At 42.4% G+C, this 27,592-nt stretch overlaps 1 protein-coding gene across 7 annotated transcripts in view; it reads left to right on the top strand.

Moving 5' to 3' along the window:
* RGS22 (regulator of G protein signaling 22) overlaps nt 1–27,592 on the top strand; it is a 176,208-nt gene that overhangs the window by 133,627 nt on the left and 14,989 nt on the right. For all 7 annotated transcript variants that reach the window (XM_056522387.1, XM_056522382.1, XM_056522381.1 and 4 more), the window contains 5 exons: nt 2,004–2,170; nt 16,197–16,359; nt 18,442–18,600; nt 22,021–22,089; nt 23,064–23,225. In XM_056522387.1, coding sequence (XP_056378362.1) covers nt 2,004–2,170; nt 16,197–16,359; nt 18,442–18,600; nt 22,021–22,089; nt 23,064–23,225 — 720 coding nt within the window. The remainder of the gene's footprint in view (nt 1–2,003; nt 2,171–16,196; nt 16,360–18,441; nt 18,601–22,020; nt 22,090–23,063; nt 23,226–27,592) is intronic.

Genomic DNA, 27,592 nt, shown 5'->3' with positions numbered 1-27,592 from the left:
TAAAAACTTCCAATCATGGCGCAAAAAATGAGGCCTCATACCGCCCTGTACGTGGAAAAATAAAAAAGTTATAGGGGTCAAAAGAGGACATTTTTAAACGTATACATTTTCCTGCATGTAGTTATGATTTTTTTCCGAAGTACAACAATATCAAACCTATATAAGTAGGGTATCAATTCAACCATATGGACCTACAGAATAATGATAAGGTGTCATTTTTACAGAAATATGCACTGCGTAGAAACGGAAGCACCCAAAAGTTACAAAATGGCGTTTTTTCTTTGATTTTGTCGCACAATGATTTTTTTTCCTGTTTCGCCGTGAATTTTTGGGTAAAATGACTAATGTCACTGCAAAGTAGAATTGGTGACGCAAAAAATAGTCCATAATATGGATTTTTAGGTGGAAAATTGAAAGGGTTATGATTTTTAAAAGGTAAGGAGGAAAAAACCAATGTGCAAAAACTGAAAAACCCTGCGTTCTTAAGGGGTTGCTTTATTCTATTATACACTCATTGACAAAAATAAAAATAATAATGTGTCCTGCAGTTACTAGATATTGGGTCTTGCCACAAGAGGGTGTAACAGTCCTTCCATTGCTGCCCTATAAAATAAAAACCACACTCAGAGGATACTTTTGGGTAGTGTACCTCTTGATGAGAAGTTATTTACTGCTAGACATGCCGCTACAATGCACTCACTAACATTCTGCCCAACTGACAGACTTAAAGAGGGGACACATTATTGGACTGAGAGAAGCAGGATGATCCCAAAGTTTCCTTGTCCTCCATCCAGACACAGGTGGCACCTTTATTAGGCACTTCGTTCTTTGCTTGGAATGGATCACTTCTAGGCACTTAGTAGAAGGAAATTTGGTGTCATGGTGCCCATTATGTGTCCCTCCATTGCCAGCCAGCTATTGTTGCCTTCATTTGCAGTGATGTTGTAAATGAAAAACCTGGACTGTTATTGACTGAAATTGTATTGTCTTTAGCAATGAATCCAGGTTCTGTTTGGGACAACAGTCAGGTTGGAGTATTGAGGTCTCATGCTGAGCGCTTCAATCCTGTCTCTGCTGTAAAGGGACACTCTGCCCCAACTGCTGATGTAATGATCTGAGAAATGGAAACGGGATACACTAACACCTCAGCGATGTATGTAGAACATCCTGCAGCCACATGTGTTTCCTCTCATGGCCTCCAAATTGTCATTTTCAGCAGGATAATGCTCACCCACACACAGTAAGGCTATATTCACACTGCAGTATTTCCGCACATCTGCCCCAATTCCGCATCATTCATTTGGGTGATTTATGGCTTGTGTGGATTCCGTGAAGAATCCGCATGCGGAAATTCCGCCGTGTGAATATAGCCTAGGGTTTCCTTGGAATGTCTCCACCAGATTGCAACCCTTTCTTGGCCTGCCCAGTCACCAGATTTATTGTCAATAAAACATGTATGGGACCAGCTGAGACACCAGCTTTAGCAACCTTCAAGTATGAAGGGTCTATAGGCCAGCTGCAACATCTGTAGCCAAATGTGCTGCAGGAGGCCATAGGGAACCTATAGGACTTCATGCCCAACAGATTGTATCCAGGCTAGAGGCAGTTGCCCCGAGATCTAGAGCTTCCATTCAATTGTACAGTTTCCCCGAAGAAGCACAACCTTTCGCTCTAATTTTCATTTCATACGTTGAGCCAGATTTGCTATTCCAAAAGCATCAGAATCTACCCTAATTTGCACCAAATATTGGTGTACATGCCTTAAAACCACATTAATGTGTATTAGACCTTTTATGCATTTAGCTTGACAAGGATTGTGGTTGAGCAACAAAGTTGGCCTGTCCTAACAGGGAGGGCTATGGCTTGAGATGTGCCACCATGTGCCTACATTTTGGTACACAGTCTTATTAAATCTGCCTCATTGTGCGTTCTCAGTAAATTTTAAGCAATTCAGTTCAATACATTAGTTCTCAAGTGGTGACAAATTAACTGTTTTTTAACAGGATCAGGCCAGCAAATACATCTTTGTTCCACCTCCTGACATACCTAAAGAGCCCAATCTATGGGACCTGGTTCCAGAAGAGTACAGGAATTACAACCTTGAAACATTACTGCGGCACAGGATGGAGCTGGAACACTTCCGTGCCTTTCTAGAAGAGCATTTTGCAAGGTAAACAATCATAGGAACCTTTGACAGGTTAACATCTGATCTGATAAATATCTTATTTCTCTTTTTTTCCCCGTAGAACAATACATTGCCTTTTATGGAAGTATTGTTATTTGTTATAAATGTATGGTATATTCATATACTTGTGTTATTAGGCAATGTACTGAGTACAGGGGGTGAAGGCCCAGCGTTTGCATTTTGGCCATGGTACTTGAGGCTGCCCATCCTGCCACATAAGAAGACAACAGTATTATAAATGGTACATAGTGGTGGTAGAGGGGATACTATTGCAGATTTTGCGTTGACGCCCAGACGCTTGAAGTTATGACTCTGATGCTGACACTTTGCTTGATCCCTCATCACTTTTTGTATATACCGTACTTTTCGCCCTATAGGACGCACCGGCGTATAAGACGCACCCTATTTTTAGGTGCAAAATTTTAAAAATTAAAGATTTTGAACCCAATAGTGGTCTTCAACCTGCGGACCTCCAGATGTTGCAAAACTACAACTCCCAGCATGCTGGGAGTTGTAGTTTTGCAACATCTGGAGGTCTGCAGATTGAAGACCACTGCATAGGAGGTAATACTCACGTGTCCCCGCCGCTCCAGACCCGTCACCGCTGCCCTGGATGTCGCTCCATCGCTGTCGCCGTGTCCCCGTCGCTCTGCTGCCGGCCTGCTGCTGAACGTCTCTGCTGCCAGCTGGGTATCCTCGCTCTCCGTCACCGTCATCACGTCGTGACGCACGTACGCGACGACGTGATGACAAGGAAGGAGAGCGCCGGCCATACAGGGGATCCCTGAACGGAGAAGACACCGAGGAGGCAGGTAAGGTCCCTCCCGGTGTCCTGTAAGCACTAACCCGGCTATTCAGTCGGGCTGTTCGGGACCGCCGCGGTGAAATTGCGGCGGTCCCGAACAGCCCAACTGAACAGCCGGGTTAGTGTCACTTTCCCTTCAGACGCGGCGGTCAGCTTTGATTGCCGCGTCTGAAGGGTTAATACAGGGCATCACCGCGATCGGTGATGTCCTGTATTAGCCGCGGGTCCCAGCCGTTGATGGCTGCAGGGACCGCCGCGATAGGGGTGTATTCCCCCCAGTTTTGGGGAAGAAAAAGTGCGTCTTATACGGCAAAAAATATGGTAATCTTGCTTGACAGTGAGGAAACAAGCACCACAATTCTAGGTAACAATCTGTAAGTATTGAGAACATTGGCTCATGTTAAGTTCCTCGCAGATTTCAAAGCTGGCGTGTAGGCATAAAACTCTAAAACACATAATAAATTTGTAGCATGCTACATACTCTTCTACTCATAACACTTTTTTTTGTGCAATTTACAACATGATCTCTTTGTTTGTGAAAGCAAATCACTATTGTTTTCAATTAAAATAGCATTACATTGATCAGAAATCCAGCCTAGACATTGTTAATGCTGCAAATGACTATTATGGTGGAAACAGCTGATCTGTAATGGAAAATCTACATGGGCATACAGAGACCCTTTTTAGCAACCATCATTGCTGTGTTCCAATGGCTCATTGTCTTAGCTCATCTTGAGTTATCATGTTAGGAGGCTTATTCATCTTGGACAATTATCTTAGCCGAGCTGAACATTGCGCTATTTAAGGAGGCAATAAAACTGACAGCCTTTGGGCTACTTGAGTATCTGGAACATCAGCAATTATGGGCTCAATTATGGGCTCAAAATAGCCAAAATAACTCTTCTGAAACTCATCAGTCTATTGTACTGTAGTTCTGAGAAATGAAGATTATTCCATGCAACAAATTGCCAAGAAATTGAAGATTTCTTACAATCGTGTTTGCTAGTCACTTCACAGAACAGCACAAACTGGTTCTAACCACGATACAGAGAGAAATAGGAAGCGGTTCTACAGCACATTTGTGCAGGAGGATGACCACATAACAGTCTCTAGGTGAACCATGTCTCACAGGCGGTGGTGCTCCAAGCCTTTCTGCTTCCTGAAGTGAACAGTAAAACAGCACCCCCAGCATTGATGCAGCATGGGTCACATTTAAGGATAGAAAAGAGACTATAGCCATGTAAGGGTAGGTTCACACAGGACTTAAATGGAGGTTTTGACCTCCCTACTGAAGTTACCATAACACCGCAGCGCCAGCCCAGAGAACCACCCCGCACATTCAGACATGTTTTCCCATATCCTTTGGATAGGGGATAACATGTATAAGGGCGGAGTATGCCTTTAAGAGATTATCTGGCTATGAAAAATGCAATCAGACACTTATCCACAGGATAAGAGATAAGTGTCTGATTGCAGGGGGTCCAACCAGAACGGGGCCTATTACCACTGAGCACTCTGACCTCCACCTTCCCAAAAAAAACCTAGGTGATGGCCAGCTCAACCAATCACTGGCTGATGAGGGACACTGCTGCAGCTAGTGATTGACTGAGTGGCCTGTCACTGCTAAAACTAGTATGTCTCGAAAGTTGGGCCAGAGCACTCATCGCTAAGAGTCTGGCCCCATTCTGGAGATTGCGGTGGGTCCCAGCGGTTAAACCCCTGACACTCAGACACTTATCCTCCATCCTGTGAATAGGGGATTTGATTTACCTAACTGGATAACCCCTTTAACCCCTTAAGGACCAAGGGCGTACAGGTACGCCTTTGCTCCCTTGTACTTAAGGACCAAGGGCGTACCTGTACGCCCGTGGGAATTTCGGTCCCCGCCGCGCGCCGGGCGGGGATCGCGCCGGGGTGACTGCTGATATCTATCAGCAGGCACCCCGCACAAATGCCCAGGGGGGGTCATTAGACCCCCCCATGTCGGCGATCGGCGCAAATCGCAAGTGAATTCACACTTGCGATTTGCGCCGATTCCGGGTCATACGGGTCTATGGTGACCCGGTGACCCGGAATAGAAGGGGGATCGCGGGTGTCCTAGACACCCACTATCCCCCTGTAGCGATAGGAGTGAGGTGGCAGGGTTGCCACCCCTCCTATCTCTGCTATTGGTGGTCTAGACGCGACCACCAATAGCAGATCGGGGGCGGAGGGGTTTACCCGTCCTGCCCTCCCACAATAGGCGGGGCCGACAGGGACCGGCGCCAAAGATCCACTTACCCATCGGCGACGGCAACGGGCGACGATCAGTGGCGGCAGCAGGCGACGATCGGCGGAAGAAGAGGACCGCGACGCAGCTCCTTGGATCCAATGGAAGCCGGTGAGTTACTGAGCTCTAAACTGTAACCCTCCAGATGTTGCAAAACTACAACTCCCAGCATGCCCAGAGAGCTGTTTAGGCTTGCTGGGAGTTGCAGTTTTGCAACATCTGGAGAGCTATAGTTTAGAGACCACTGCACAGTGGTCTCCAAACTGTGGACCTCCAGATCTTGCAAAACTACAACTCCCAGCATGCCCAGACAGCAGTTTGCTGTCTGGGCATGCTGGGAGTTGTAGTTTTGCAACATCTGGAGGTCCACAGTTTGGAGACCACTGTGCAGTGGTCTCTAAACTATAGCTCTCCAGATGTTGCAAAACTGCAACTCCCAGCAAGCCTAAACAGCAAACAGCTGTCTCTGCATGCTGGGAGTTGTAGTTGCGATCCCTCCAGCTGTTGCATAACTACATCTCCCAGCATGCCTTTCGGCGATCAGTACATGCTGGGAGTTGAAGTTTTGCAACAGCTGGAGGCACACTGGATGGAAAATACTGAGTTAGGTAACAGAACCTAACTGAAGGTTTTCCAACCAGTGTGCCTCCAGCTGTTGCAAAAGTACAACTCCCAGCATGCACGGTCTGTCAGTACATGCTGGGAGTTGTAGTTTTGAAACAGCTGGAGGTTTGCCCCCACCCCATGTGAACATACAGGTTACATTCACACTGGCGGGTTTACAGTAAGTTTTCTGCTTCAAGTTTGGGCTGTGGCAAATTTTTTTCACTGCAGCGCAAACTCCTAGCGGTAAATTCACTGTAAACCCGCCAGTGTGAACGTACCCTAAAAACACTACACTACACTAATACATAATAAAGAGTAAAACACTACATATACACCCCCTTACACTGTCCCCCTAATAAAAAATAAAAAACGTATTGTACGGCAGTGTTTCCAAAACAGAGCCTCCAGCTGTTGCAAAACAACAACTCCCAGCATTTCCGGACAGCCACTACCTGTCCAGGCATGCTGGGAGTTTAGCAACAGCTGGAGGCACCCTGTTTGGGAATCACTGGCGTAGAATACCCCTATGTCCACCCCTGTGCAATCCCTAATTTAGTCCTCAAATGCGCATGGCGCTCTCTCACTTCAGAGCCCTGTCGTATTTCAAGGAAACAGTTTAGGGCCACATATGGGGTATCTCCGTACTCAGGAGAAATTGCACTACTAATTTTGGGGGCTTTTTTTCCTTTTACCCCTTATGAAAAAGAAAAGTTGGGGTCTACACCAGCCTGTTAGTGTAAAAATAAAAAAATTTTTACACGAACATGCTGGTGTTGTCCTTTACATAGTTACATAGTTAGTAGTTACATAGTTAGTACGGTCGAAAAAAGACATATGTCCATCAAGTTCAACCAGGGAATTAAGGGGTAGGGGTGTGTGTCCGCAGAGCTTTACTTTTTATTTTCACGGGAGGTAAAAGGAAAAAAAGACCCCTAAAATTTGTAACGCAATTTCTCCTGAGTACGGAGATACCCCAGATGTGGACGTAAAATGCTCTGCGGACACACAACAAGGCTCAGGAGTGAGAGCGCACCATGTACATTTGAGGCCTAAATTGGTGATTTGCACAGGGGTGGCTGATTTTACAGCGGTTCTGACATAAACACAAAACAATAAATACCCACATGTGACCCCATTTTGGAAACGACACCCCTCACGGAACGTAACAAGGGGTATAGTGAGCCTGAACACCCCACAGGTGTTTGACAAATTTTCATTAAAGTTGGATGGGAAAATGAAAAAAAAATTTTTTTTCACTAAAATGCTGGTGTCACCCTAAATTTTTCATTTTCACAAGGGAAAATAAAAAAAAGCCCCCCAAAATTTGTAATCCAATTTCTTCTGAGTAAGAGCATACCCCATATGTGGATGTAAAGTGCTCTATGGGTGCACTACAATGCTCAGAAGAGAAGGAGCGCCATTGGGATTTTGAAGAGAAAATTTGTCCGGAATTGAAGGCCACTTGTGTTTACAAAGCCCCCATGGTACCAGAACAATGGACCCCCCCCATATGTGACCCCATTTTGGAAACTACACCCCTCATGTAATTTAATAAGGGGTACAGTGAGCATTTACGCCCCACAGGTGTCTGACAGATTTTTGGAACAGTGATCCGTGAAAATGAAAAATTAAATTTTCCATTTGCACAGCCCACTGTTCCAAAGATCTGTCAAACGCCAGTGGGGTGTAAATGCTCACTGCACCACTTATTAAATTCTGTAAGGGGTGTAGTTTCCAAAATGGGGTCACATGTGGGGGAGGTCCACTGTTCTGGCACCACGGGGGGCTTTGTAAATGCACATGGCCCCTGACTACCATTCCAAACGAATTCTCTTTCCAAAAGCTCAATGGTGCTCCTCCTCTTCTGAGCATTGTAGTTCGCCTGTAGTGCACTTCAGGTCCACTTATGGGGTACCTCCATACTCAGAAGAGATGGGGTTACAAATTTTGGGGGGTATTTTCTGCTATTAACCCTTGCAAAAATGTGAAATTTGGGGGGAAACACACATTTTAGTGAAAAAAATATATATATTTTTTTACATATGCAAAAGTCGTGAAACCCGTGTGGGGTATTAAGGCTCACTTTATTCCTTGTTACGTTCCTCAAGGGGTCTAGTTTCCAAAATGGTATGTCATGTGTTTTTTTTTTTGCTGTTCTGGCACCATAGGGGCTTCCTAAATGCGACATGCCCCCCGAGCAAAATTTGCTCTCAAAAAGTCAAATATCACTCCTTCTCTTCGGAGCATTGTAGTTCGCCCGTAATGCACTTCATGCCAACTTATGGGGTGCCTCCATACTCAGAGATGGGGTTACAAATTTTGTGGGGTATTTTCTGCTATTAACCCTTGCAAAAATGTGAAATTTGGGGGGAAACACACATTTTAGTGAATTTTTTTTTATTTTTTTTACATATGCAAAAGTCGTGAAACCCGTGTGGGGTATTAAGGCTCACTTTATTCCTTGTTACGTACCTCAAGGGGTCTAGTTTCCAAAATGGTATGCCATGTGGGTTATTTTTGCTGTTCTGGCACCATAGGGGCTTCCTACATGCAACATGCCCCCCAAAAACCATTTCTGAAAAACGTACTCTCCAAAATCCCCTTGTCGCTCCTTCGCTTCTGAGCCCTCTACTGCGCCCGCCGAACACTTTACATAGACATATGAGGTATGTGCTTACTCGAGAGAAATTGGGCTACAAACATAAGTATACATTTTCTCCTTTTACCCCTTGTAAAAATTAAAAAATTGGGTTTACAAGAACATGCGAGTGTAAAAAATGAAGATTGTGAATTTTCTCCTTCACTTTGCTGCTATTCCTGTGAAACACCTAAAGGGTTAAAACACTTACTGAATGTCATTTTGAATACTTTGGGGGGTGCAGTTTTTATAATGGGGTCATTTGTGGGGTATTTCTAATGGGAAGACCCTTCAAATCCACTTCAAACCTGAACTGGTCTCTGAAAAAAAGCGAGGTTCAAAATTTTGTGAAAAATTGGAAAAGTGCTGCTGAACTTTGAAGCCCTCTGGTGTCTTCCAAAAGTAAAAACTCGTCAATTTTATGATGCAAACATAAAGTAGACATATTGGAAATGTGAATAAAAAAAATATTTTGAATATCCATTTTCCTTACAAGCAGAAAGCTTCAAAGTTAGAAAAATGCAACATTTTCAAATTTTTCATCAAATTTTGGGATTTTTCACCAAGAAAGGATGCAAGATACCACTAAATTTTACCACTAAGTTAAAGTAGAATATGTCACGAAAAAACAATCTCGGAATCAGATTGATAACTAAAAGCATTCCAGAGTTATTAATGCTTAAAGTGACAGTGGTCAGATGTGCAAAAAACGCTCTGGTCCTAAGGTGTAAAAGGGCCTGGTCCTTAAGGGGTTAAGCTGGCCACACAGATAAAAAAGCGTTTGACTAAACAGCTATCTCTCCTGAACGACCCCATACACTTGCATTCTTGGCCTGGCCGGGCATTTATGTGTTCTCAATAGGGAATGGGAAGAAAGTCTTCTCTGGCGAGAGCTTATCTCACTGAGAAGAGAAGGATCGTGCAGCTGAAATTCAACTTTCCAACTTGCACTATTCTTCCCTCCAGCCTCAGAGCATGAAGCCTTTGTGTATTCCCATACAGGCTCAAATGGATTCCATGTAAATGGACATATTCTCACCTAGAAGCAGTGCTTTCTTATACTTCCATACAGACATGGGGTATGTGATCATTTTACATGAACTCAACAGAAAGAAAACCTCTGTTTGCCTCTAGTTTCCTGCTAGAAGCCATATGTACCTCTTTTATGGCTACTGTGGGACTTTAGATCAGTAGAAATGGGCGGACGGCAGCAAACAGTCAGAAACAGTGACATAGTTCAAATACAGGGCAATGGCATAAAACAAAACCTGCTTGCCCAGCACTAACCAACACTTTTAACTGGCTTACTATCAGTCACATGACAAAACAAACTTTTTAAGTGTGTTACCTGATACCACTGGCATTTGTCACAAAGGCCGCTTTTGAGACTGCAGCATTACAGAGTACAACTCCCATCTGAGGGACAGGTTCCTTTAAGCCTCTCTAGCCAGCAAATTTTAACATCACCTGTCTCATCACCTGTGCTGATCTGGACTTGTCTGAAAACATGGCATGGCCCAGGGAACAAAATGAAAGTCCCCAATGCCAATCCTTCCTTTCATTCCATAGAATGAAAAAAGATTGAAAATAGTGTGGTGTAGCGGTGTAGGTTGGTGGGATCAGATTGTATTAACCCCGGGGGTTGAATGGTATTAACCCCTAGTGTTCGTGACGCCAGTGTGGTTTTTGGGTTCTGGAACACCACACGCCCAGATTCTCCGCTATCCCAATTGCTAGAAATGAAATGAGAGTCCACAACCAGTTATGGTCAAACGGAGGTTTTACTGAGTAGAAGACAGATGTAATTATCTTCACAGCTAAGGACAGAATTCCCAGAGAGGTGGCCAGGACCCAGAAGGACCTCGCAGCTTGCTGGACTAATATACTTGTAATAAACTTGACTTGAAATTAGACTTGACTTGACTACGTGCAGGACTTGACTACTTGTAGTGACAGCAGACATAGACTTGTAGACTTACTGGAGAGACGGTAGCTTTGTGGCCTTCCAGATGCTGATCACTTGCCCTGAGTTCTCTGGTAGCTGAGCTCAGTAAGGTAGCTGGTGGTAAGTGCTAAGAGAAGAGAGAGAACTGTAATGGCCGCCCCTATATATAGTGGTCAAGCTGGGGGTCATAGGTTAAGCTGGTTCTCTCTGGGAGAACATGTGACAACAAATCATGTGACTGTATAACATGTGACAGGCTTACACACATTTCCTTGAGACCTCCCACAGGTCCTCTGGACTATCTATACATAGGGATCCTGTCTAAGCATTAAAGTAATACACACACCTTTATAAAACCAACATGGGGACAGGGGAGCCCCCAGGTAACTGAGGGACTCAACCTGACAGGGCCTAAAGGTAGTACAGGACTATGTCCTGTACTGGGACATCTCAATAGGACTTAGCAAAAGTCTCTAGAAAGCTAAATCTTTCCAGGGATTTAACTCTCTCTTGGATTTACCATATCCCACCTTTGCCTGGATAGGATAGGCAATTATTGATACCTAGTATCTACATGTGAGGTACCTTAGGGAAATATAGCGATCTCTGACCATCATTCCTGTCACTGTCTACCACTACATATAAAAAGCAGTCAAACTATTTTAGCATGCTTGAGCCCTTACTATACATAGCACCTCCAAGCAATATTATGGAAATACAAAAAAGGTATTGTAATGTATTTTAACTGTTGTTTTTTTTCCCAGAAGGAAAAAACACTAAAATATAACTTTTAATAAATCCATTAAAATGAATTACCCCATAAAAACATGATATCACAATATGACCTATAATTACTGATATACAAATAGATAAAATAACAGTTCAGAAAGCCCCAGGATAAGTAAGTTAGGTCAAAGTAAAGATAAAACGGCCTCTGGTAAGGCCACTCACTGCATCCCTAGATAGTGATGAATGTACAGGTGTCTCTTAATGTGTGCCTGGCACCGGTACATCCATCACTATCTAGGGGCGCAGTGAGTGGCCTTACCAGAGACCATTTTTTCTTTACTACTAACTAACTTTACTACCAATGTGTATCAAATTGTTTCCAATCTATATGAATAGTAATTGCTTATAAGTTTATATGCTAATATGAGTTTTGTTTGATATATACTTTTTTTTATTGTCACATTGATGCCTTTTAGTATTTGATATATTTAATAGCCTTTGATACCCGGATTTATGTCCCATGAGGATCGCGAACATATAATATGGGTGAAACGCGTTGGTACCAGGTTATCTCATTTATTGAGACCAACTTTTTTTTGCCAAGATTGTGTTGCTATTCAGGAGCTTTTTGAAATGTTATTGTATTTATTTGTACATCCGTAATTTAGGTCATAATTGTGATATCATGTTTTTATGGGGTAATTCATTTTAATGGATTTATTAAACATTATATGTTATTGTTTTTTGCTTCTGTGACTTACCAATTTGCATATAAACACTTGTATCTGTTTATTTTTGTCTTTTTTTTTTTTATTTAAGTTCCAAATGAATTTATACCTTCTATAGAACCTACAGTATAATAAATTCTGGATTGAAGATTTGATACCTGTGTTTGTTATTTCTGAAGCTAATAGTACAGTATCTAGTTTATTATGATCTGTGCCACATTATAATACGTTTAGGTATTTGTGACCTTCCATTCTACCTTCACAAGAGACCAGAAATGGACATTAATCCAGTCAGGTCCTGTTCCTGGTTTTCATATTACTAATGTATTTCTTTTGTCAAAGGCTTTTGTTTTCCTTGCAGTTTTGCCAGTTTACCGAAAACCATAAATCATTCTCATGTTCTTGATGTGCGTTGTTTGTGACCTGAACCTTGTCATACGAAAGTGCCCAGTAAATTATAATCGCTGAAACATGTAACGTTATGTAGAATCAGATAGAATTATATTATTCCATAAGAATTAATAATGAGCCTGCTAATTCCCCAAAACCCATTTTATCATTGTCGTACGCAAAACAAACATCTGCCCCTTGCAGATGCAGCAATGTAATGGAATTGGCGCTAGGATTGTAATTGGCAGCTGTGTCCTACATTAACTCTTTGTAGTGTCCCTAGATATTAAACATGGCTGGAAAATATTCACAGTGTTATATTGGATACTTTGGAGTTAGATATCTGATTTGCATCTACCATTCCTTAATGTAACATTTCTCCTGGAAGGTAAATTGTCCTTCTGATGTATCTGAAGGCACCGGACAGTTTTCTTGGGTCACAGTCACATGTGACCCATTTTAATGAAGCAAGATTTAGACACATGCTGCTGTTTTCTTTGTCTTTTCTTTTTTCTTTTCTTTCTTTCTTTTTTCTATATTGATGTAAATTATTACCGAATATATTCATGGATACGTGTCTCAGATTTTGTATAACACTGTTCACATCTTATATGTTCAATATGGGATACACAATCCTATGTGCCTAGTTGCTTATTCAATCCTTGTCTTGTCTTTTTTGCATTTAACATTTTAAATCACTGCGCCTGTGTTTAAATGGGCACTGTCATGAAGTAAAAAAGTTGATGTGTTGTAGTACTTAAGTACTACAACATATCTCGAATATACTTTAATTAAAAAAAGTGATTTTTAAACAAGTTTAAAATCACTTTTAAATTCGGCCACTAGGGGTCGCCCTCCTAGTGGCCGAATGCATTCAGCAGTGACGTCACCACTGAATTTCGACTCATTTCAGCCTGGCAATGAGTCGAAATTCAGGCACTGCTGTGCTTGCTCCCGCCTGTCAATCAAACAGGCAAGAGCGAGCACGCTGATAGCTGGGGCTGCGCGCATTGGCCAGCTCCACTGGCCTCGCGCGCGGCCCCGCCCCCGTTAGCCTGTCCGAAGGCAGCGCGCGCACTCATTGCTGCGCTGATCCTCCGGATGGGTAAGTCTGATCTGAGGTCTTATATTAGCCGGGTCTCGGCTGTAATATCGTGCACGGCAGGCCGGCGATGCTCCTCTACTCCTCCTCCCTGGATAGCACATGCACAGGTAAACATGGAGGAGGAGACCCGGAGCTGCCTGCCGTGCTATTGGCAGATCATCTATGCGCGCTCCCGACAGGAGCACGGCATAGACGATCTGAGGGCAGAAGCAAGCGCCCAGCAAGGCATCAGTGACGTCACGCCTGCTGCTTCCTGCCCTGCTTTATAGAGCAGATTTAGAAGCACTAAATCTGCTCTATTAAATCGATTTAAATTTTTTTTAAAGCCAGGTAGGGGGTTAGGGCTAGATTACTAATAGGTAGGGACATATTAGATTATATATTACTTGGTGGGAGCTACACTTTAAGGATATTTGAGAACATTGCATTGTAGCTTTTGAGCGCGTGCACTCGAAACTTGTCAAGATGCATTGCATGATTTGAACAAGAGTGCTGTGTCTTTACTGTATGTTGCAATAAAGCTGCAAGATCTTCTCATTAAAGGGGTTATCCAGGAAAAAACATTTTTTTTTATATCAACTGGCTCCAGAAAGTTAAACAGATTTGTAAATTACTTCTATTAAAAAAATCTTAATCCTTTCAATACTTATGAGCTTCTGAAGTTAAGGTTGTTCTCTTCTTTTTAAGTGCTCTCTGATGACACATGTCTCGGGAACCGCCCAGTTTAGAAGCAAATCCCCATAGCAAACCTCTTCTAAACTGGGGCGGTTCCTGAGACACGTGTCATCAGAGAGCACTTAGACAGAAAAGAACAACCTTAACTTCAGAAGCTCATAAGTACTGAAAGGATTAAGATTTTTTAATAGAAGTAATTTACAAATCTGGAGCAAAGTAGAAAAGTAGTCAGCTCACCCGGCCACCGCACGGCAATGTAATTCTCCAATATGTGGTTCCAATAAAGGTGAGGTTTCATAATCGCTGGAATCTACCTGCTTTCTTTGTATCCTTGGAGGATTACATTGCCGTGCGGTGGCCGGGTGAGCTGACTACTTTTCTACTTTGCTCCATTGCCTTGTTCACATGTCCTCTCCAACGGAAACCGGTGCCCCGGTCCCGATCATGGAAGAGGGGTTACTTCTCCTGAAGGACGTTGATAACCGCATTGAACGCTGCGATGCAGCATTGGAAATATTTGACATGGATCGAGCTTCACATGACATACAGTTGAAAATGCACCTATATTCCTTGGAAAAGCTACTGGTCAAGGAGACCAAACTGTGGTGGGAGGTTACTTCTATGGAGACGTATTTATCAAAGATGCTTGGCGCTGATTCCTGGAATTTTAAATGTTTGTCTTATTGAAGTCTCTCCATGTCGATGATTTTACGTGGTTCCAATAAAGGTGAAGTTTCATAATCGCTGGCATCTACCTGCTTTCTTTGTAATTTACAAATCTGTTTTACTTTCTGGAGCCAGTTGATATATAAAAAAAAGTTTTTTCCTGGATAACCCCTTTAAATGTATACACAAAGAAGGTCATGTACTATGGCGGAAATCAGCCTATTTTGTCTGCCTCGAGCGGCGCACAGTGTGCTCTGAGCGGACCCCGCCAGCAGGGTACAGTATATGCGGGGATTCCCCCAAAAAAATATGTTGATAATGGAGCCATATACTATAGTTTTTTTGACACCTAAACAAGTAAAATTTAAAGGGATACTCTTGTGGAAATTTTTTTTTTTTAAATCAGCGTGTGTCAAAAAGTTAAACAAATTTGGAACTTACTATTTAAAAATCCTTCTAGTACTTATCAGCTGCTGTATGCTCCATAGGAAGTTGATGTTATTTTCTGTCTGGCCACAGTGCTCTCTGCTGACACTTCTGTCCATGTCAGGAACTGTTCAGAGCAGGAACCAAAATTCCGATAGCAAACCTATCCTGCTCTGCTTTCTGACATGGTCAGACAGAAAAGAACTATACAACCTCCTCTGGAGTATACAGCAGCTGATAAGTACTGGAAGGATTAAGATTTTATGTAGAAGTAATTTACAAATCGTTTAAATTTTCTAGCACCAGTTGATAAGAAAAAAATATGTATTCAACTGGTGTACCCCTTTAAGGGGAAAGGGGAGCCAAGGAGGCTCTGGTCAATTGTAATAGAGCTGAAGTTTATTGGTTACAAAAAGCGACATTTCGGCTCCATGTGAGCCTTTATCAAGCACATGTGACACAAACGTCTACCATATCTGTAGCTATAGCCAATAAGGCGCAGCATTTTACGTCCACATATGGGGTATTTCCATACTCTGCAGATATTGGCTTACAAATCTTGAGGGGCCTTTTCTTCTTTTATCCCTTGTAAAAATGGGGCTACAACAACATGTTAGTGTAAAAAATGGAGATTTTGATTTTTCACCTCCACTTTGCTGCTATTCATGTGAAACACCTAAAGGGTTAACAAACTTTCTGAATGTCATTTTAAATACTTTGAGGGGTTCAGTTTTTATAATGGAATAGGTCAGTTTGAAGGCCCCTTAAATCCACTTCAAACTGAACTGGTCCCTGAAAAATTCTGATTTAGAAATTTTCCTGAAATATTGGAAAATTGCTGATAGACTTTGATGCCCTTTAATATGTTCAAAAAGTAAAAACATGTCAAGTTTATGATGCCAACATAAAGTAGACATATTGTATATGTGAATCAATCTCGGAATCAGACTGATAAGTCAGCATGCTTTTTGATGCTCTTTTCTCATAGTTTATGGTCAATTTATTAACAGTTCTTAGTTACTTTTGTAGCATGGACCTCAAGTGTTGGGTGGATCTTGAACATCTCAGAAGGGCTTCGCACAAGAAAAAGGAGGAACGGCTAGAAACATCTAAGGATATAAAGAATAAATATTTAAATAAAAAATATTTCTTTGGACCTAACAGTCCGGCAACAAGAGATCAGCAGGAACAGGTAGGACAAAGGGATAATTATCACTTTCCTTGTCAGATACCAATTATGATATTCGGTGTATTATGTTAGCCTATATTCACGTTTGAGATGGACACAACCTTCCCCCCGAGGGGTCATATTCATTTATAATAGGATCCTTAGTTTTCTGCCTCTATTTTTCCAGTCACACTTGAAGAATCTGTAAAGGAGGCACAGATACTGATGTGAACATGACATTTGTATTGGCAGCATTTAATTTGTTAGAGTGGCAATTTGTGCTTTAGAGTTGTTTTGAGAAAATTCATTACAACCATGGTTTTCATCCTTTCACCCAGTGGTTCCCAACCTTTTTCAGCTCGGGGAACCCCTTGGAAATATTTTTTTTGGGGGTACCCCTACCGAATTTGACGAGCAACAAAAAAAAAAAAAAAAAGGGGGGACGGGGGGGGGGGGGGGGATGGGGTCGGGGGGGACGACGACATAAACAGCCGCAAATGAACAACACCAACACCAATGTAGATTACAGTGCTGCTTTATACAGAAACTCACAAGTGACATCTTCTAAAATCAGTGTCGTTCCCTTCTTTTCTCCGGGTCATCATAACGATTTCTTCCAGCCACAATTCTTCACCGTTAAACCTGGAAAAAAATAAAATATTAGGCTTCGCACTTTTCCTGCATCAGCCTCCAGATTCGCATTTTACAAGTGAATACAGGGGCATATAGGTGTAAAGAGGTAACAGAGGGGTGTAGAATAGTGTACATGGGTGACAGGTGTGTAGAGGAGTGTACATGGGTGACAGAGGGGTTTGGGGTTGTACATTGGTGACAGGGGGGGGCATATAGGTGTAAAGGGGTAACAGAGGGGTGTAGAAGAGTGTACATGGGTGACAGGGAGGCGTAGGGGTGACAGAGGGGTGGACATGGGTAACAGGGGTGTTGGGGTGTAGAGGAGTGTACATGGGTGACAGAGGGTTGTTGAGGGGTGTACATGGATGACAGATGGTTATAGAAGAGTGTACATGGGTGACGGGGCGTAGGGGTTGACAGAGGGGTGTACATGAGTGTAGAAGAGTGTACATGGGTGACAGGGGGCATACGGGGTGACAGAGGGGTGTACATGGGTAACAGGGGTGTTGGGGGTGTAGAGGAGTGTACATTGGTGACAGAGGGGTGTTTATGGGTGTACATGGGTGACAATGGGTGTAAAAGAGTGTACCATCACATGGGGTGCGTAGGGGGTGAAAGAGGGGTGGACAGGAATGACAAGATGGTGACAGAGGGGTGGACAAGAATGTGAAGGTGGTAACAGAGGGGTAGACAGGGGTTACAAAGGGACAGAGGGGTGAATAGTGGGGGTTGGACATTGGTGATAGGGGGGTAGATTGGGGGGTGGTCAAAGGGGTGGTGAACATGGGTGACAGGGGCGGACAAAGTGGACATGGATGACAGGAACGTGGACAAGGGTGAAAGGGGGTAACAGAAAGGTGAAAAAAGGGGTGGACAGGGGTGACAGAGGGAAGAGGTTGCAGTACCTTAATTAAGCTGATCTGTTTTTCAATGTCCTTCTGCAGGGGGCCGGGAAGATGGTCCTGGGGCCGGAAGAATGGATGGTTCTGGGGTCGGCACGATGGATGGTCCTGGGGCCGGGAGGATGGATGGTCCTGGGGCCAGGAGGATGGATGGTCCTGGGGCTAGGAAAAGGGATGGTTCCGGGGCCAGGAAGATGGTCCTGGAGCCGGGAGGATGGTCCAGCGCACCATCCCCATTGCAGAATCCCCTGTGAGCCTGTGACTCACTCTCGGCACCGCAGGGGGACGTTGTGTGTGCAGTGCGCACGTACACACAATGGGCACTCAGGCTTCCCTTCCCCCCTGCGCCGCCGTAATTCCCAGGTGCGCAGGCCAGGGCTGGAGATTTAAAAAAAAAAATTGCCAGAGCGTCGCGGTACCCCGGGAAGGGCCTTCCGGGGAGCCCCAGTTGGGAATCACTGCTCTAACCTAAGACAATGAAATTTAAAAAAAACTTAGTATACTCATAATAAACTTATGTATAAACCTTGAATTTAGAAATCCATGTTTTATAAACAATAATTTTTCACAGGTCATGATGCTGGCAGGAGGCTGGGGAAAAATTCTTCATGATCGGCTACCTCCCACTGTTGTCACTGAGATACAGAAATATGTCCGTATGAGGATTGAGAAGAAGTGGCTACCCATGTTTTTATCAACAGAGGAATTCAGAGAACGCCAGAAACGGAAAGTAAGAACTGCGTTCTCTTCCTTTATCATTAATTTACAAGTTGACTTATAAGACGAAATAGGAAATGTGCCACAGAAACATAAAAAAGACAGTGAAAGAAAAGAAGAAAAGAGATATCTTATAGTTCTTCTCTCGAGCCTTAGCTCTTGAGCTATCAGTAAGATCATATAGTATATCTTGTTCCGTTCATTGATCGCCCTAAACTTCTCATCCTATTTACCTTGAACCTCCTCCCTCATCAGATCATACATGAAAAACATTCAATGCTGAATTCCTTCAGTGATTTTTCCCTGCCACGGAATCTGAGTTAATTTCACACAGAATTTGCAGCAGAAATTAACCCCAGCAATACAAAGTGAACATGTTCATTATTTCAGTGGAATTCATATCCACATCGGAACTTCTGCTCCAGGATTTCCGTAGTGTGCGCAGAGCAACATAATCTCAGTGGAACATCCGTAGTGTGCATGGGGCCAGACAGCAGAGTGTCTAGTATCATTTCTAACATAGTTCCCAAGGGATAAGCCTAAATTCTCTTCTATAACCATTTTTTTACTTTTCACGCATCAATTCACCACAACTCTTCAGCCATTTTTAATACGGGTTTTGTATTCCTAATATCCACTTGTCTTAGTTTGTCCATACTATCTCCATGACTTTCTTTCAACCCCCATTCAATAACCTTGGACAGTTCTCATATATTATTAATCTAATTTATTTTTATTTTATTGTCTATTGTTTATTGTCCATTCTAAAGGATGGGCAGGGGCATAACTACAGTGGGGTTAAAAGACTCCCATAATGTATCTCTTTCCAATAAAAGGAGATCAGTACTATAAATTATGCCCTATAGCTCGGGACCCTGTTCCCAATTTTGCATTAGGGCACAGAATCAGCAAGTTACGCCAATGAGGGTGGGAGTAAATATTGGTATTAAGGAATTGTAATTTCTTCTATTATTACATACCATACAATGAAATGACCCTCATGGTCATAAAATTATTATTATTATTTGTTAATAAACTAAATTTAATGTTTGTAAGTATTAAAATACGTATCCCTTTGAGATATATAGGATGAAATATGAAAGCACTTAATACAAATTTTGGTTAAATCTCTTGCAGAATCAGGAGTTGAATGTGTCTCTTGAAGACAAACTATTGCTGGCAAATAACTTTTACACATTAAAAATAGCCATTCCTTTTTTCCTGTCAACAAGACCACAAACAGCCCATGGTATTATTCCAATTCTCATATGGACTTTGATGGATTTTAAACAGATGTTAGGCAGAGGATGTGGAGTGAAGGGAAAAAAGAATCCAGCTCCCATCCCATAACAAGTAGTATGATGGTGCATGTACTTGTACACACGTGAGATCCAAACCTGTCATCTCTTCCCACTACAACAAGAAGCTATTACATCATTTTCCTTAAACAACCAAGTAAGCGGCAACACAAAGTAAACATAAAAAAAGGAAGAACATCCATCTCTGACATCAATAATGTCTAAATAACCATTGAAGCCCTTGGAGTCCATCCATCGTGAATCTTTATTAATGACCATCAGAGAGTCCTGGAAAATTTTCGGAGCCCTTCCCAGCCTTCTCTTTTGTCCACAAAATTGGTTCTAAATATATTAATGACAACCAAAACAGATAGATGGAAATCTTAGAGCTATTAGCACATAATCCATTTTCCTTTGTGCTGTAATATCGTAACTATTGTGTTTTTAGGACATATATTTCTGTCCTAAAAACAGAGCAGTTTAACAAGGTATAGGTCTAAGGAGTGAGCCTAGCATTCTTGGTCCTAATTGTTCTCAGTGTGCTCTCTGCACACCAAGAGAGAAAAGATGGCTATACAGCAATAGCTGTTGAGTGTTGACAAAACATTTGTTTGCCCATTGCTACCTCTCTCATTTCCCACATACACATAAACAGTCGGCTTCACCAAACGTTCATGCATTCTTAATAGAGAGAGCAGGGGTAAGCGGCTGCAAGCAACTCTGGTGGTAGCTTATCTAATGGAGAAAAAAAAAGCTTGGGTTGTTGCCCAAATCCCCTATCCTTCTCTCCTGCCAGGGTACAGTTAAGAGGTCCTTATATACATTAGACAGTAAGCCACTGATACCAAAAATCACAAGGTTCAGACAACTTTAGACTTGCATATTAAAAGAGTAAAAAAAAGTTTTATAGTTTACCTGTCATCTGCAAAGACGTTTTATATAATGTAGATAACATTATATGAATATTTGTAATGATTAAAAGAAAATTGTATATTTTTGGGTTAAAAAAAGCTGCCTTGTCCCTGCAACTATTCCCTGTGTGTTTCTGCTGGGACAAAATACAGGATGTGAGGACAGGGCAAAGAGAACTCGGTGCAGGCTCTTGGCTTGTCAATCATCCTGATGTGTGAGCCGGGAGCACAAACCAAAGAGCCCTGCTTGTTCTTAAGAGCCCTGCTTATCCTCAGTGTACAGAGCACTGCTTGTCCTCAGTGTACAGAGCCCTACTTGTCCTCAGTGTACAGAGCCCTGCTTGTCTTTAGTGCAGAGCCCTGCTTGTCCTCAGTGTACAGAGCCCCGCTTGTCCTCAGTGTACAGAGCCCCGCTTGTCCACAGTGTACAGAGCCCTGCTTGTCCTCAGTGTACAAAGCCCTGCTTGTCCTCAGTGTACAGCGCCCTGCTTGTCTTTAGTGCACAGAGTCCTGCTTGTCCTCAGTGTACAGAGCACTGCTTGTCCTCAGTGTATAGAGCCCTGCTTGTCCTCAGTGTACAGAGCACTGCTTGTCCTCAGTGTACAGAACCCTGCTTGTCCTCACTGCGCAGAGCCCTGCTTGTCCTCAGTGTACAGAGCCCTGCTTGTCCTCAGTGTACAGAGCCCTGCTTGTCCTCAGTGTACAGAGCCCCGCTTGTCCTCACTGTACAGAGCCCTGCTTGTCCCTAGTGCACAGAGCCCTGCTTGTCCTCAGTGTACAGAGCCCTGCTTGTCCTCAGTGTACAGAGCCCTGCTTGTCCTCAGTGCACAGAGCCCTGCTTGTCCTCAGTGTACAGAGCTCCGCTTGTCCTCAGTGTACAGAGCCCTGCGTGCATAGAGCCCTGCCTGTCCACCCACACTTCCTGTGAAAAATGAAATAAGTGATCTGATTGGTTTCTATGGGCAACTGCACCACTATTCCTTTACACAGGTTTTGATTAATCTCCCCCAATGTTATTATCCACAGTATATACCGTAAGTTTTTGCAATTGACAAGTACACTTTAACATGAATGTTTAATATATTCATACATACAACTGATGCAAAAAAATTCGAAGAATATACTTTATCTACATTTTTAGCGTATACAATGTATTTCATAAACACTTATAATGTGATATAAACATAAGAATAACCTACGATATCTTATGTGATTCCTCTCCAGTCACAGATGAAAGATGTGGCAGAAGATGTCATATTCCAAACGAACAAGAAGAAATTGGGAGTGTGGAAGGTAAAATATACATAGACTATTTTTTTCTCCACATCTTTATAGGGGTTGTTCCAAGAAGAAAAGTTATCCTCTATTCACTGTTTATGGGACTTCCCAATACAGTTCATTGCACTGCAATTTTAAAATGTCAGGGGGATGTCCGTTCTCGTGATTGGTCGGGGTCCCGGTGTCAGACCCACACTGATCAGCTCCGTGCATGGGAAGAGCCAGGCAAGAGATCACTGGAGTCCCAGCGGTCAGACCTCTGTGATCACACACTTGACTTCTATACTATGGATAGGGGATAAGTAGTTAAGTACCGGAGTTCCTCTTTATTCTTGGGATAACCCATCCTGTACGTCAGTGTTTCCTAACCATTCTGCTTCCAGCTGTTTCCAAACTACAACTCCCAGCATGCATGGACAGCCAAAGGCTGTCCGGGAATGCTAGAAGTTGTAGTTTTGCAAAAGCTGAAGGTACCCTGGTTTGGAAATACAAATGTATAGAGATAGAAATCTCATGCTATACTTGGCCTTACCATGTATATATTGTGCTTTGTGCTTTGAATTGTATTTTAGCAACAGTTCTAGGCACACTGGTTGGGAAACACTGCCGTACGCTTCTATTTGTTGGACGATGCATCAAAACATATTTACATTTTTTTCATCTGTGACAACACTTCTCTATAATCCAGTTGTCCACATAAAAAAAAAATAAAAAAAAAATGTCCAATCCATTTTGACCCACCGTAACCTATGATGCTAATGTTTGTACGCAACAGAATCACAGGCTGTTGGAAAGTCTTGGGTAATAGTTAAGGCATGTAAGTTATGAAGAAGATTAGTTCCATTTTTTTTTTTATTTGCACAAAAAAAAAAACACATAAAAATAAATGTTGTGGTTCTTATGTTTTACTAGTGAGGGAGACAACACCCAGAACTCGTAACAATTCTATGTATAGAAGATTACTCATGCATGATATTTTATTTTTGCAGCAACTAGACAGCAAATGGATTTCTTCCTCCAAAGAAATCATTGTTTTTCGCAAAGCGTTGCTGAACCCGATTACAGCCAGCCAATTTCAGCGGTTCATAGCTTTAAAAGGAGATTTTTATGAAAATGGATTACTCTTCTGGCAAGAGGTGCAGAAGTATAAGGTAAGACGGTATGTTATAACTAGTGTTGACCAAAACTACAGTAAATGTGGCCAAACCGAACCTGACGTTTTGGCAATTGACTGCTTTATGGTAGGGTCACAAACAGCGCATCTGCAGCGTATTTAATGCTGGGGATGTGCTGCCGGCAGTCAAAGAGCGACTGCAGAGCGAGCTCTCTGCTACCTGTAGCTCTGTGTGTCAGCTCGTAGCAGCAGATTTCCCGCCGGCAGTTACAAGGAGCAGCGGGAACTCACTCTTTAGTCGCTCTTTAACTGCCAGCTGCGCATCGGCAGCGCCAAATACACTACGGATGCACGATGTGTGACTCTACCCTATATTTACAGTGGGGCAAAAAAGTATTTAGTCAGCTACCAATTGTGCAAGTTCTCCCACTTAAAAAGATAAGTGTCCTGTAATTTTCATCATAGATATACCTCAACTATGAGAGACATAATGAGGAAAAAAAATCCATAAAATCACATTTTTAAAGAATTTATTTGCAAATTATGGTGGAAAATAAGTATTTGGTCAATAACAAAAGTTCATCTCAATACTTTGTCATACAGTCATGGCCGTAAATGTTGGCACCCCTGAAATTTTTCAAGAAAATTAAGTATTTCTCAAAGAAAAGGATTGCAGAAGCATGTTTTGCTATACACATATTTATTCCCTTTGTGTGTATTGGAACTAAACCAAAAAAGGGAGGAAAAAAGACCAAATTGGACATAATGTCACACCAAACTCCAGAAATCGGCTGGACAAAATTATTGGCACCCTCCACTTAATATTTGGTTGCACACCCTTTGGAAAAAATAACTGAAATCAGTCACTTCCTATAACCATCCAATAAGCTTCTTACACCTCTCAGCCGGAATGTTGGACCACTCTTCCTTTGCAAATTGCTCTAGGTCTCTTATTGGAAGGCACCTTTTCCCAACAGCAATTTTAAGATCTCTCCACAGGTGTTCAATGGGATTTAGATCTAAACTCATTGCTGGCCACTTCAAAACTCTCCAGCGCTTTGTTGCCATCCATTTCTGGGTGCCTTTTGACGCATGTTTGGGGTCGTTGTCCTTCTGTAAGACCCAAGATCTCGGAAGCAAACCCAGCTTTCTGACACTGGACTGTACAGTGCTACCTAAAATCCATTGGTAATCCTCAGATTTCATGATGCCTTGTACACATTCAAGGCACCCAGTGCCAGAGGCAGCAAAACAACCCCAAAACATCATTGAACCTCCACCATATTTCACTGTAGGTATGGTGTTCTTTTCTTTGTAGGCCTCATTCCGTTTTTGGTAAACAGTAGAATGATGTGCTTTACCAAAAAGCTCTATCTTGGTCTCATCTGTCCACAAGACGTTTTCCCAGAAGGATTTTGGCTTACTCAAGTTCATTTTTGGCAAAATGTAGTCTTGCTTTTTCCTGTCTGTCAGCAGTAGGGTCCTCCTGGGTCTCCTGCCATAGTGTTTCATTTCATTTAAATGTCAATGGACAGTTCGCACTGACACTGATGCTCCCTGAGCCTGCAGGATAGCTTGAGTATCTTAGGAACTTGTTTGGGGCTGCTTATCCACCATCCGGATTATCCTGCTTTGACACCTTTCATAAATTTTTCTCTTCCGTCCACGCCCAGGGAGATTAGCTACAGTGCCATGGGTTGCAAATTTCTTGATAATGTTGCGCACTGTGGACAAAGGCAATCTAGATCTCTGGAGATGGAATTGTAACCTTGAGATTGTTGATATTTTTCCACAATTTTGGTTCTTAAGTCCTCAGACAGTTCTCTTCTCCTCTTTCTATTTTCCATGCTTAGTGTGGCACACACAGACACAGAATGCAAAGACTAAGTGAACTTCTCTCCTTTTTATCTGCTTTCAGGTGTGATTTTTATATTGACCACACCTGTTACTTGCCCCAAGTGAGTTTAACGGAGCATCACATGATTGAAACAATCTTATTTTTCTACAATTTTGAAAGGTTGCCAATAATTTTGTCCAGACCATTTTTGGAGTTTGGTGTGACATTATGTCCAATTAGATTTTTTTCCTCCCTTTTTTGGTTTAGTTCCAATACACACAAAGGGAATAAACATGTGTATAGCTTCATTTTGTTCAAAAATTTCTGGGGTGTCAACATTTACGGCCATGACTGTATACCCTTTGTTGGCAATGACAGAGGTCAAATGTTTTCTGTAAGTCTTCATAAGGTTTTCACACACTGTTGCTGGAATTTTGGCCCATTCATCCATGCAGATCTCCTCTAGAGCAGTGATGTTTTGGGGCTGTCCCTGGGCAACACGGACTTTTAACTCCCTCCAAAGGTTTTCTATGGTATTGAGATCTGGAGCTTGAAATGCTTACGAAACCACTCCTTTGTTGCCTGGGCGGTGTGTTTGGGATCATTGTCATGCTGAAATACCCAGCCTTGTTTCATCTTCAATGCCCTTGCTGATGGAAGGAGGGTTTCATTCAAAATCTCACGATACATGGGCCCCATTCATTCTTTCCTTCACATGGATCAGTCATCCTGGTCCCTTTGCAGAAAAACAGCCCCAAAGCATGATGTTTCCACCCCCATGCTTCACAGTAGGTATGGTGTTCTTTGGATGCAACTCAGCATTCTTTCTCCTCCAAACACGAGTTGAGTTTTGAACAAAAAGTTCTGACCATATCACATTCTCCCAATCCTCTTCTGGATTCTCCGGACATGTACTGGCTTAAGCAGGGGGACATGTCTGGCACTGCATGATTTGAGTCCCTGGTGGCATAGTGTGTTACTGATGGTAGCCTTTGCTACTTTGGTCCCAGCTCTCTGCAGGTCATTCACTAGGTCCCCTTGTGTGGTCCCACTTTTGTGATCATTTTGACACCACGGGGTGAGATCTTGCGTAGAGCCCCAGATCGAGGGAGATTATCAGGGGTCTTGTATGTCTTCCATTTTCTAAAAATTGGAGTTTGGAGTGTGACTGTTTGAGATTGTGGACAGGTGTCTTTTATACTGATAACAAGTTCAAACAGGAGACATTAATACAGGTAATGAGTGGAGGACAGAGGAGACTCTTAAAGAAGAAGTTACAGGTTCGTCAGAGCCAGAAATCTTGCTTGTTTGTAGGTGACCAAGTGGGATAACTTGCAGTTGGTGGCTGGCTAAATACTTTTTTGCCCCAATGTACTTCAATTATTGCCACTTTGAAAGTGCTCTGATTGCCCAGAAAAGTCCAGAACAATATTCTTAACTCTCTTCTGAGCTTCTGAGCCCCAATGCAAACAGGGCCCCATGTGCCAATTATAATACTGGTCCCTTATGGGGCAGATGTGCTTTAGTGTCCCCTTAGGCACAAGGTCCAAGGGGCGACTGCACCCCCTATAGCAACACTCCTGCTCTTAGGAATGTATCCCTCTTTTCTGGACAACCAGAGCTTTTTAAAGCGTCATTTATTTACATAGACTAAAGTAACAGCCAAGCTGTCAGGTTCAGGTTTGGCTGCAGTTACTGTAGTTTTGCTCAAAACTTTTTATAACCATTTATAAATTAAAGTAACACTTTTAGGTCCCATTCACATTATATTTTGGGGAAATTGCAAAAAAAAAGTATTCCAACATAATCCACATCATATCTACCATGCTTTTGAGTCCCACATATAAGATTGGGTCAGGGGATATAGATAGTATTCAGAATATTGGACAGACTAGAAGGGCCAAAATGGTTCTCATCTGCCAACACATTCTATGTTTCTATGTATATGGCATGAAATAGACTGAAGATAGTCACTAGTAGACCAAATTTGGTCCATTAAATGGGGCCTAGTAGTTTTGAATGAGGTCTAGTAGCACTGAAATATATTTTTATGCCCTGTGTATTTATATGTAGACAGAACTGTGGGCATTAGAAGAGGACATCCAGAAAGAGACAAGGAAAGGGTGCAGAGGATGTTGTGCTTTATTTTATAGCAACAGACCATGTGTAAAACTCTTTACTGCTATCTCCACCCCTATATGTTTCGGCTATGTTCACACAAAGTAAACTACAAATGGATTCTCATGTGGATTCGATATAAAAATCTGTATAGAATCCTCATGCAAAGTGTATTCCATTGACTTGGTCAACAATCTTACTGAAAATCTGTGTCTGAAGGCCTGAATGTGCATTATCCCCAATAATTTTGACTTAACCTGACAAAATTGATAAAATAAAAATCTGTGGTAGAAATCTGAGTGCATGCCTTGTATTTTTGCTCCCAGTTTCACAATAGATTTGTAAAAAATCCGCCATGTAAACGTATTCTTAAAATTTAAACTCTCTTACAAACAGCTGTAGGTGACTACAAATAGCCAAAACCAGATTATTATTGACTCATCCAGTCA

Source organism: Hyla sarda, chromosome 5, assembly GCF_029499605.1.
Source record: "Hyla sarda isolate aHylSar1 chromosome 5, aHylSar1.hap1, whole genome shotgun sequence".
Lineage (NCBI taxonomy): Eukaryota > Metazoa > Chordata > Amphibia > Anura > Hylidae > Hyla > Hyla sarda.
The sequence above is the reverse complement of the archived record's forward strand: the minus strand, read 5'-3'. Positions and strand labels throughout refer to the sequence as shown.